The sequence below is a fragment of the Salmo trutta genome, unplaced genomic scaffold, assembly GCF_901001165.1.
Source record: "Salmo trutta unplaced genomic scaffold, fSalTru1.1, whole genome shotgun sequence".
In the NCBI taxonomy this organism is placed as follows: Eukaryota; Metazoa; Chordata; class Actinopteri; order Salmoniformes; family Salmonidae; genus Salmo; species Salmo trutta.
The window spans coordinates 4,401,498-4,414,032 of NW_021822911.1; the positions used below are offsets into that span (position 1 = coordinate 4,401,498).

The 12,535-nt window shown below is 42.6% G+C and overlaps 1 protein-coding gene across 1 annotated transcript; it reads left to right on the plus strand.

Moving 5' to 3' along the window:
• Positions 1-1,843: 1,843 nt before the first annotated feature.
• Positions 1,844-9,539, plus strand: LOC115186598 (neoverrucotoxin subunit alpha-like; the record flags this gene model as incomplete). The annotated part of the gene is made up of 4 exons (XM_029746186.1): positions 1,844-1,995; positions 6,320-6,493; positions 8,530-8,576; positions 8,935-9,539. Coding segments are annotated over 4 exons (900 nt in total), but the record flags the coding sequence as incomplete, so codon positions are not given.
• Between the last annotated feature and the right edge of the window lie 2,996 nt (positions 9,540-12,535).

The window sequence follows — 12,535 nt, forward strand, 5'->3', positions numbered from 1 at the left end:
CAAGCAAGACCAGAGACTGCAGTCAAATGTAACGACATCTTCAAACCCTTAACTGGACAAGACAAACGTATCAGAACTGTGCTGACAAAGGGAGTCGCTGGCATTGGAAAAACAGTCTCTGTGCAGAAGTTCATTCTGGATTGGGCTGAAGGAAAAGCAAATCAGGATGTCCAATTTGTATTTTCATTCCCTTTCCGGGAGCTGAATTTGATGAAAGAGGACAAAAACACTTTCATTGAACTTCTCAATCACTTCTCAATGGAAACCAAACAATCAGGAATCTCCATCTACAACAAGTACAAAGTTCTGTTCATCTTTGATGGTCTGGATGAGTGCCGACTGCCCCTAGACTTCCAGAAGAACAAGATCTGTTGGGACGTCACAGAGTCAACCTCAGTGGATGTTCTGCTGACAAATCTCATCAAGGGAAATCTGCTTCCCTCTGCTCTCCTCTGGATAACTTCCCGGCCTGCAGCAGCCAATAAGATCCCTTCAGGGTGTGTTGACCAGGTGACAGAGGTACGAGGGTTCAACGACCCACAGAAGGAGGAGTACTTCAGGAAGAGATTCAGGGATGAGGAGCTGGCCAGCAGAATCATCTCACACATAAAGACATCAAGGAGCCTCCACATCATGTGCCACATTCCAGTCTTCTGTTGGATTTCTGCAACAGTCCTTGAACACATGCTGAAACATAAGAGAGAAGAGATGCCCAAGACTCTGACTGAGATGTACACACACCTTGTGGTGTTTCATACCAAACAGAAGAATGAAAAGTATCTTGGGAAAGAAGAGACAGGTCCACACTGGAATAAAGAGAGCATTCTGTCACTGGGAAAACTGGCTTTTCAACAGCTTGTGAATGGCAATCTGATTTTCTATGAAGAAGACCTGAAAGAGGCTGGCATTGATGTCAATGAAGCCTCAGTGTACTCTGGATTGTGCACACAGTTCTTTCAAGAGGAATGTGGGCTGTACCAGAACAAGGTGTACTGCTTTGTTCATCTGAGCATTCAGGAGTTTCTGGCTGCTGTATATGTGTTCCTCTCATTCATCAACAACAATGAGAATCTAATGGACAAACTGAAAACAAAAGACAAGTCTGAAGTTACTGTCTACAAGAGTGCTGTGGATAAAGCCTTACAAAGTGAGATGGGAAACCTGGACCTGTTCCTCCGCTTCCTTCTGGGCCTCTCACTGGAGTCCAATCAGAAGCACTTACGAGGTCTACTGACAAAGACAAGAAGCAGCTCAAAGAGCCCTGAAGAAACAGTCAAGTACATCAAGAAGAAGATCAGGGAGAATCCCTCTCCAGAGAGGAGCATCAATCTGTTCCACTGTCTGAATGAACTGAATGACCATTCTCTAGTGGAGGAAATCCAAAGCTTCCTGAGCTCAGGAAGTCTCTCAGAACCCAACCTGTCACCTGCACAGTGGTCAGCTCTGGTCTTTGTGTTGCTGACATCAGAAAAGGAGCTGGATGTGTTTGACCTGAAGAAATACTCCAGATCAGAGGAAGGTCTTCTGAGGCTGCTGCCAGTGGTCAAAGCCTCCAGAGCTGTTCTGTGAGTACATAAAATGACATATGAGAACTAATCATCAGGAAGAAATATTCAGTTTAGGAAAAATATGTATTATAATATGTATATAATATTATATTGAAAAACATATTGAAAAAATGCATTGATTTTGACAATAGTATAACAATATGACCATACAATTCAAGGAGATGGGAGATGAATCTATATGTTGTTTGAGAGAATAAACCAAATGCCATTGTCCTTCTACACTATTGTGAAGTCATGATGATCTCTTTGATAGGCTGTCAGGCTGTGGAGTCACAACGAAAGGCTGTGCTTCTCTGGTCTCAGCTCTGGAGTCAAACCCCTCACACCTGAGAGAGCTGGACCTGAGTAACAATGACCTGAAGGATTCAGGAGTGAAGCTGCTCTCCGCTGGACTGGGGAATCCTCACTGTAAACTGGAGACTCTGAGGTCAGTATTCCTGTAGTTGGTCAACAAGTGATAACTGTTCACCAGATCCACATGTGTTTACCAGACACACATAGTCCACACCATATGTGTTTGGAAATGTGAAGCTTACAGTTTTACATGTGGTGCTGTGCTCCAGCATTTTGGATTTGAGATCAAATGTTTCATTTTAGTTGACAGAACAGAACGTCACCATTTATTAGAGACTATTAGTATCTGTTTTACCGTTTACAAATGAAAGCATTTTATGTATCTAGTTCTCCCATTTTATGTATCTAGTTCTCCCATTTTATGTATCTAGTTCTCCCATTTTATGTATCTAGTTCTCCCATTTTATGTATCTAGTTCTCCCATTTTATGTCTGTACAGTGGCTTGCAAAAGTATTCACCCCCATGACATTTTTCCTTTTTGTTTGCCTTACAACCTGGAATTAAAATAGATTTTTGGGGGTTTGTATCATTAGATGGACACAACATGCCCACCACTTTGAAGATACAGAATATTTTTTGTTGTGAAACAAACAAGAAATAAGAAAAATATCTTGAGCGTGCATAACTATTCACCCCCCCAAAATGAGTCAAAACTTTATAGAGCCACCTTTTGCAGCAATTACAACTGCATGTCCGGGGTATGTCTCTATAAGCTTGGCACATTTAGCCACTGGGATTTTTGACAATTTTTCAAGGCAAAACTGCTCCAGCTCCTTCAAGTTGGATGGGTTCCACTGGTGTACAGCAATCTGTAAGTCATTCCACAGATTCTCAATTGGATTGAGGTCTATGCTTTGACAGACCATTCCAAGACATTTACATTTTTCCCCTTAAACCACTCAAGTGTTGAATTAGCAGTCTAAATCTCTGGAAGTCTGAAACAGGTTTCCCTCAAGAATTTCCCAGTATTTAGCCCCATCCATCATTCCTTCAATTCTGACCAGTTTCCCAGTGCCTGCCGATGAAAAACATCCCCACAGCATGATGCTGCTGGGGATGGTATTCTCGGGGTGATGAGAGGTGTTGGGTTTGCACCAGACATAGCGTTTTCCTTGATGGCCAAAAAGCTCAATTTCAGTCTCATCTAACCAGAGTACCTTCTTCCATATGTTTGGGGAGTCTGCCACATGCCTTTTGGTGAACACCAAACGTGTTTGCTTTTTTTTTTCTTCAAGCAATGGCTTTTTTCTGGCCACTCTTCCGTAAAGCCCAGCTCTGTGGAGTGTACGGCTTAAAGTGGTCCTATGGACAGATACTCCAATCTCCGCTGTGGAGCTTTGCAGCTCCTTCAGGGTTATCTTTGGTCTCTTTGTTGCCTCTCTGATTAATGCCCTCCTTGCCTGGTCTGTGAGTTTTGGTGGGCGGCCTTCTCATGGCAGGTTTGTTTTGGTACCGTATTCTTTCCATTTTTTAATAACGGATTTAATGGTGCTGTTAAAAGTTTCAGATATTTTTTTATAGCCCAACCCTGATCTGTACTTCTCCACAACTCTGTCCCTGACCTGTTTGGAGAGCTCCTTGGTCTTCATGGTGCCGCTTGCTTGGTGGTGCCCCTTGCTTAGTGGTGCTGCAGACTCTGGGTCCTTTCAGAACAGGTGTATATATACTGAGATCATATGACAGATCATGTGACACTTAGATTGCACACATGTGGAGTTTATTTAACTAATGATGTGACTTCTGAAGGTAATTGGTTGCACCAGATATTATTTATAGGCTTCATAGCAAAAAGGGGGTGAATACATATGCACACACCACTTTTCTGTTTTTAACGTTATTTTTTAAACAAGTATTTTTTTTTTCTTCTCTTGACCAATTTGGACTATTTTGTGTTTGTCCATTACATGAAATCCAAATAAAATCAATTTAACCTCTCTGGCGCATGTGGGACGAACTCGTCCCACCTACGTAACAGCCACTGGATATCCAGTGGCGCGATTTTTGAATCGTTAGAAATACTATTACTTCAATTTCTCAAACATATGACTATTTTACAGCTATTTAAAGACAAGAATCTCGTTAATCTAACCACACTGTCCGATTTCAAAAAGGCTTTACAACGAAAGCAAAACATTAGATTATGTCAGCAGAGTGCCCAGCCAGAAATAATCAGACACCCATTTTTCAAGCTAGCATATCATGTCACATAAACCCAAACCACAGCTAAATGCAGCACTAACCTTTTATGATCTTCATCAGATGACACACCTAGGACATTGTGTTATACAATACATGCATGTCTGTTATATCAAGTTCATATTTATATCAAAAAACAGCTTTTTACATTAGCATGTGACGTTCAGAAAAAGCATAACCCCCGCAAACTTCCGGGGAATTTACTAACAGTTATAGTTAGTTAATGGTGAGAGGTTAGCATGTTTTGTTGTAGCCTCTGTTATTGGTAATGGTGAGAGATTAGCATGTTTTGTTGTAGCCTCTGTTATTGGTAATGGTGAGAGGTTAGTATGTTTTGTTGTAGCCTCTGTTATTGGTAATGGTGAGAGTTTAGCATGTTTTGTTGTAGCCTTTGTATTTGGTAATGGTGAGAGGTTAGCTGTTTTGTTGTAGCCTCTGTTATTGGTAATGGTGAGAGTTTAGCATGTTTTGTTGTAGCCTCTGTAATTGGTAATGGTGAGTGGTTAGCATGTTTTGTTGTAGGTTCTGTTATTGGTAATGGTGAGAGGTTAGCATGTTTTGTTGTAGGCTCTGTTATTGGTAATGGTGAGAGGTTAGCATGTTTTGTTGTAGCCTCTGTTATTGGTAATGGTGAGAGATTAGCATGTTTTGTTGTAGCCTCTGTTATTGGTAATGGTGAGAGGTTAGTATGTTTTGTTGTAGCCTCTGTTATTGGTAATGGTGAGAGTTTAGCATGTTTTGTTGTAGCCTTTGTATTTGGTAATGGTGAGAGGTTAGCATGTTTTGTTGTATCCTCTGTTATTGGTAATGGTGAGAGGTTAGCATGTTTTGTTGTAGCCTCTGTTATTGGTAATGGTGAGAGGTTAGCTGTTTTGTTGTAGCCTCTGTTATTGGTAATGGTGAGAGTTTAGCATGTTTTGTTGTAGCCTCTGTAATTGGTAATGGTGAGAGGTTAGCATGTTTTGTTGTAGCCTCTGTTATTGGTAATGGTGAGAGGTTAGCTGTTTTGTTTTATCCTCTGTTATTGGTAATGGTGATAGGTTAGCATGTTTTGTTGTGGGCTCTGTAACTTTCTCACTCATTATTATTCATGATTCATTCATGATTTGTATTAATCATGGCATCATCAGGATTAATTTAGTAGTGTTTAAAGTGCTGCAGGAGGGACTGGTGCACTTCACAAAATAGATGGCTTCATGAGGGAGGAAAATTATGTGGATATATTGATGCAACATCTCAAGACATCAGTCAGGAAGTTAAAGCTTGGTCACAAATGGGTCTTCCAAATGGACAATAACCCCAACAATACTTCCAAAGTTGTGGCAAAATGGCTTAAGGACAACAAAGTCAAGGTATTGGAGTGGCCATCACAAAGCCCTGACCTCAATCCTATAGAAAAAGCGTGTGCGAGCAAGAGGCCTACAAACCTGACTCAGTTACACCAGCTCTGTCAGGAGGAATGGGCCAAAATTCACCCAATTTATTGTGGGAAGCTTGTGGAAGGCTACCCGAAACGTTTAACAGAAGTTAAACCATTTAAAGGCAATGCTACCAAATACTAATTGAGTGTATGTAAACTTCTGACCCACTGGGAATGTGATGAAAGAAATAAAAGCTGAAATTAATCATTCTCTCTACTATTATTCTGACATTTCACATTCTTAAAATAAAGTGGTGATCCTAACTGACCTAAGCCAGGGAATGTTTACTAGGATTAAATGTGAGGAATTGTAAAAATTGAGTTTAAATGCATTTGGCTAAGGTATATGTAAACTTCTGACTTCAACTGTATGTATTAAAATACCCTCAAATAAAAGGTGACATTATATACTGTCCCCTCATATGAAACATTTGGTCTGAAATCCAAAATGTTGGAGTTTAGAGCCACCTTTAAAATGTTATCTTCACTGTCAAAATAGATATGGTGTGGACTGTATACTCAATACAATCTAAATCTGATACCTCACTGTCTGTCTTTTGACTGATACTGCTTTTAAACTGGTCTGGTCAGTCTACTCAAATATTTGTAGTATACATGTTTCTATCTGCAGGCAAAACTTTGATATTTTGTCATTTTAAATGACGATATATTAATTTACGAATAGATATGGAAGGTTTCATATGTTGAAAAAATATACTGCCACTATTTTCACCACCAAAGAATAGCAGTGTGGTTTAAATATGATTTGACTCTTTGCAGGCTGTCAGGCTGTCTAGTCACAGAGGAAGGCTGTGCTTCTCTGGTCTCAGCTTTGAGGTCAAACCCCTCACACCTGAGAGAGCTGGACCTGAGCTACAATCACCCAGGAGACTCAGGAGTCAGACTGCTCTCTGCTGGACTGGAGGATCCACACTGCAGAATGGAGAAACTCAAGTATGTGGAGGGTTTATGTCAATGTTCATATCAGACATGTTTGACTTTTCCGGCTAGTTAAGACAAACATTCTGACCACCAATTGGACAAAGTAATATGCTAACTGTGTGTGTGTGTCGTGTGTGTCGTGTGTGTGTGTGTCGTGTGTGTGTGTGTCGTGTGTGTGTCGTGTCGTGTGTGTGTCGTGTCGTGTCGTGTCGTGTGTGTGTCGTGTCGTGTGTGTGTCGTGTCGTGTGTGTGTCGTGTCGTGTGTGTCGTGTGTGTCGTGTCGTGTCGTGTCGTGTGTCCTGTGTGTGTGTGTGTCCTGTGTGTGTGTGTGTCCTGTGTGTGTGTGTGTGTCCTGTGTGTGTGTGTCCTGTGTGTGTGTGTGTCCTGTGTGTGTGTGTGTGTCCTGTGTGTGTGTGTGTGTGTCCTGTGTGTCTGTCCAGTGTGTGTGTGCGTGAATGTGTCCTGTGTGTGTGTGTGTGTTTTTGTGTGTGTGTGTGTGATTGTCTTGTGTGTGTCCAAGTGTGAAACACACATACACACACACAGGACATACACACACACAGGACATACACACACAGGACATACACAAACACACACACAGGACATACACAAACACACACAGGACATACACACACACACACACACAGGACATACACACACACACACACAGGACATACACACACACACACACACACAGGACATACACACACACACACACACACACAGGACACACACACACACACACAGGACACACACACACACACACAGGACACACACACACACACACAGGACACAAACACACACACAGGACACACACACACAGGACATACACACACACACACACAGGACATACAGGACATACACACACAGGACATACACACACACACACACACACACACACACACAGGACACACACACACACACACACACACAGGACACACACACACACACACACAGGACATACACACACACACACACAGGACATGCAGGACACACACACACACAGGACACACACACACACACACACACACAGGACATACACACACACACACACAGGACATACACACACACACACACACAGGACATACACACACACACACACAGGACACACACACACACAGGACACACACACACACAGGACACACACACACACGATAGGTTTTTGGCCTTTCTCAGGAGTTTTTCCTAGGGAGTTTTTCCCAGCCACCGTGCTTCTTTCACATGCATTGCTTGCTGTTTGGGGTTTTAGGCTGGGTTTCTGTACAGCACTTTGAGATTTCAGCTGATGTACGAAGGGCTATATAAATAAATTTGCTTTGATTTGATTTGATTTGACACGCACACACACACACAGGACATACACACACACACACACAGGACATACACACACACACATACACACACACACACACACACACACACACAGGACAAATACACACACAGGACAAATACACACACACTGGACACACACACACACACACACACACACACTGGACACACACACACACAGGACACACACACAGGACACACACACACACTGACCTCACACACACACTCACACACACACTTGGCACACACACACACACAGGACACGCACACACACTGAACTCACACATACACACAGGACACGCACACACACTGAACTCACACACACTGGACACACTGAACTCACACACACTGGACACACTGAACTCACACACACTGGACACACAAACTTGACGCACACACTGGACTCACACACAAACACACACTGGACACACTCGATACACACACACTGGACTCACAAACACTGGACTCACACACACACTGGACACACACACACAGGACACACACACACACACACACACACACACACACACACACACACACACACACTGGACACATACACACACACACACACTGGACACACACACACTGGACACAAACACTGAAAACGTTCTTACCAGTGCGTGTTTGTGTCCAGTGTGTGTGTGTGTGTGAGTGCGTGTGCGTGTGTGTGTTCAGGTGTATCCCTCAATGACTGTCTGTTTTTCTGCTTACCGCTACAGTGTGGAACATGGTGGAGAAAACAGAATGAAACCTGGACTTAGAAAATGTGAGTGTTGACTGCTGTGAAGAATATGACTAAGAATAAGTCTTAATTCAAGTTTAGTCAAAGACCACCATCATTACTGACTTGGTCATCTTAAATATCAGCTGTACTTCTACAGAAACAGAAATCAGGGACATCAACGTTTACAAAGAGTTGCTTCGTGTGTGTGTGTTATTGTGAATACGTATGTTTTATATTACCATACAGTATAACATATGATCATTCAACAAGTCTCAAGTTACCTTAACTTCTACTTTTGATACCTAGAAACATCGACATTAAATGAATTAGTGAAAAGTGAGTTAACATTCTAATGTGAATGATGATGATTTCTAATATTGTGTCTGGTTTCATCCATCAGATGTCTGTGATCTCACACTGGACCTAAACACAGTAAACAGACTCCTCTCTCTGTCTGAGGAGAACAGAAAGGTGACATGTAGGGGAGAGAAGCAGCCGTATCCTGATCACCCAGAGAGATTTGAGGACTATAGACAGGTGCTGTGTAGAGAGGGTCTGACTGGGCGCTGTTACTGGGAGGTAGAGTGGAGTGGGGGGGCTGATATAGGAGTGACATATAAAGGAATCAGCAGGAGAGGAAGGGGTAAGGACTGTTGTCTTGGACACAATGACAAGTCCTGGAGTCTGTTCTGCTATGACAACAGTTACATTGCCTGGCATAATAATAACTCCACTACCATAGACGTCCCCTCCTCCAGCTCCCACAGAGTAGGAGTGTATCTGGACTGGTCAGCTGGCACTCTGTCCTTCTATAGAGCTTCCTCTGACACACTGACCCACCTGATCACATTCACCTCCACATTCACTGAGCCCCTCTATCCAGGGTTTGGGGTTGATTATGTTGGCTCCTCAGTGTCCCTGAAATAATAACTGGACACACACACACATACACACACACTGGATATACACACACTCAACACACACACTGGACACACACACTGGAAACAAATTGGACACACACACACACACTGGACACACACTGGATACACAAACACAAACACACACACACACACACACTGACACACAAACACACACACACACAAACACTGACACACTGACACACACACACACACACTGAACACACACACACACTGGACACTCACACGTGACAGGCTTGTTATATTTTCTGGTCTTCTACCACTTTGCATTTTTTATGATATATTTTACTGTTTGTGTTTGTACCACAGGAGGTTGGTGGGACCTTATTTAGGGAGGACAGGCTTGTAATGGCTGGAGGGGAATAAGTGGATTGGTATTAAACACGTGGTTTCCATGTGTTCCATTTCATTCACTCTGTTCCAGACATTATTATGAGCCGTCCTCCCCTCAGCAGCCTCCACTGGTATGTACTGTCCTGTATGTGAGAGAGATCCAACAAGGAATTACAATGTATGTATTACTTTTAATACCTGCAAATGACAAATAAACTACTGGAACTCCTTATGAATATCTGCAGCTGACAAGAGGTGAAAATATTACCGGAATATTCTGCAAAATGTTGATGAAGACGTCACTCAATCCACCCAAAACATGCAGTCTTTCCACTAGACTCCCATGAAGTTATAGTGTGACGTTACGAGTCGATGTTAAAGTAACATTCTCACAACTTACTGCACTTGTTTTATCCTGTTTTAGATGTATCCTCTGTTTAAACATTTAAGCTTCAACTTTTCCGACACACACACATTAGTACATTCATCTTATAATCACTCGGTTATACCTTTTCAGGGTGAAATCATTTAGTCAAACCTTTAATCATATTATTTCCATTACAATCCACCCTATTGGCTAAATATTTCACATACACTATAACACATCTATTTTTATTGGATTCAGAAATGTCACACAAAATCAAACTAGATCAAAGAAAATGAATACATGTATTTTCATTACATACTTATCAATGACTGTTCTAAGCCTATGTCCAGTCATAACTCTTCAGATTAGGATTTTTGCTATGACCTTCATTTAGAGAAACAGTCTTCCTAAACATTAAAGATGGTCTCGTCTAACATGGGCTCCTCGTAATTGAATGAATCCTCCACCAGGCTCGGCGGTAGGTATTTGTCATCCCACTGGTCTGAACTTGGAATCAGTCTGTATCTCACCATCTGCTCCATCATCGATCTCTCCAGAGCCCTGGAAATGAGACCTCTCGCACAAGGGACCAAACAACAACCACATAATATCAACACAGTCATACAGGTGAAAGCAGCCCACAACACAGTGATTACAACCTTTTTCCATTTTCCGAACGTACTATCAAACCATCCCGTGAGTGCCGTGTCCACCCCGGAATTTTCTGCTAACTCCTGAGCTAAATTGTTTAGACCGGCCAGGGCCTTGGTCAATGATCCATCTGGAGCTGTGTTCTCAGGGATGAAAGTACAGCATTCAGATCCGAACATCACACACACAACACCCTTTTCAGCCAGAAGCATATCCAAAGCTATTCTATTCTGCAATACCATCAAAGTGGTCGCAGCTGTCTGTTCTGCTAACCCTTGAATTGCCTCTCTGGTATAGTTGATGAAACGCTGTTGGTTATAATAAATGTAATTTATCCAATCCACATTTTTATTGAGAGTCAACCACCAAAAAATACTTGCTTCCAATCCAGCCCATATCTGATTCCTAGCTTTAAACTCATCAGGCAGCCCCCTTGGAACCCCAATGCTATCAATGTAAATTCTATCATCAAAGGACCCTGACGGAGCACTCCTCCCCTCTCTTTCACCTGGCACTAGGTCTTTGTGTTGTATAAGGGTGAAGGGCATGGCTCACTGTACCAATGCACAAATACCAGTCCAATTTGCAGGCAGGTTTGGCCACAGCTTCATACCTCCACACAACCACCAGACATCTGCTCTCAGCCTTTTTATCTTACTAAAGTCCTCGGAACTCAACCACCCAGTCAGGTCCCTCATTGTCTCATCAGTTGTAACATTCTCTGTCCTATTGCATGTTCTTACTTCCCCTACGTTCCATCCGTGTGTGTTGTGTCGAGCCACACAGTAATAGTCTCCTTCTGCGACTGTGAAAGGGGGAAGTCTGGATCTAATGGGCACAAAGGATACAGATAATGCAGATCAGTGCAACTGTCTGGCTTCCTTGCCTTCATGAACAGCTTTACCATACAGGCCATTCCCCTTGGTAAATTAATTCCATCGAGTAGAAAGGGGATGGTTGTCAACTGAAGTTTGGCTGTTGCGCAGGCATAACCTTCTTCTTTAGCTACTGATCTAGCTGTATACTGAATCAATTCCAGCCATATGTTGGAATCCCCAAACCAAGTCTTCACCTCAATCACTTCCTTAAGATCTTTCGTCTGAACTATCCTCACCGGTCCTTGGCTCTGGATGACTACACGGGTAATGTCCATTTTATCAGGGGTACTACTGGTATTCTGGCTGGCGGTAGAACTATCTCCTGTCCTAACCTCTACTACTCGGAATGGTACCGCAGTGTCGACAATGGTCTGGTCAAGGCCAACATACCATAACCCTAAATCCTCTTTCTTTATGCTTTTAATGGTCATTCCTATCTTCAAGCAATACTTCCCTTGCTCTGGATTGCAGTCAAAAACCCTGGCCTTCACTATACTCCATCTGTTTCTATATTGGGTGTGTGGATTGACATAGCCTTCTCTCTCTGTGTGAGCTATGACCTGATTCCATAAGTTACACAGGGATCTACACAGATATCTTCCCCATGAAGTCCGAGTCCTAGACTGCCAGGAGGTTAGGGACCCCATTTGGTCTACATAGAACTCTATTGAGTCATCCTTCCCTAACTCTACTCTCACTTCCTTTTTATCCAGATCGAGTGACCTTTTGTACCTAGGCCATAAAAACTCCTCATCTTCTACACTATGGGTCAAGTTACCACTTTCTGACTTCTCGAGTGGTTCATGGAGTATTAGGAATATGGCTCCCACAATC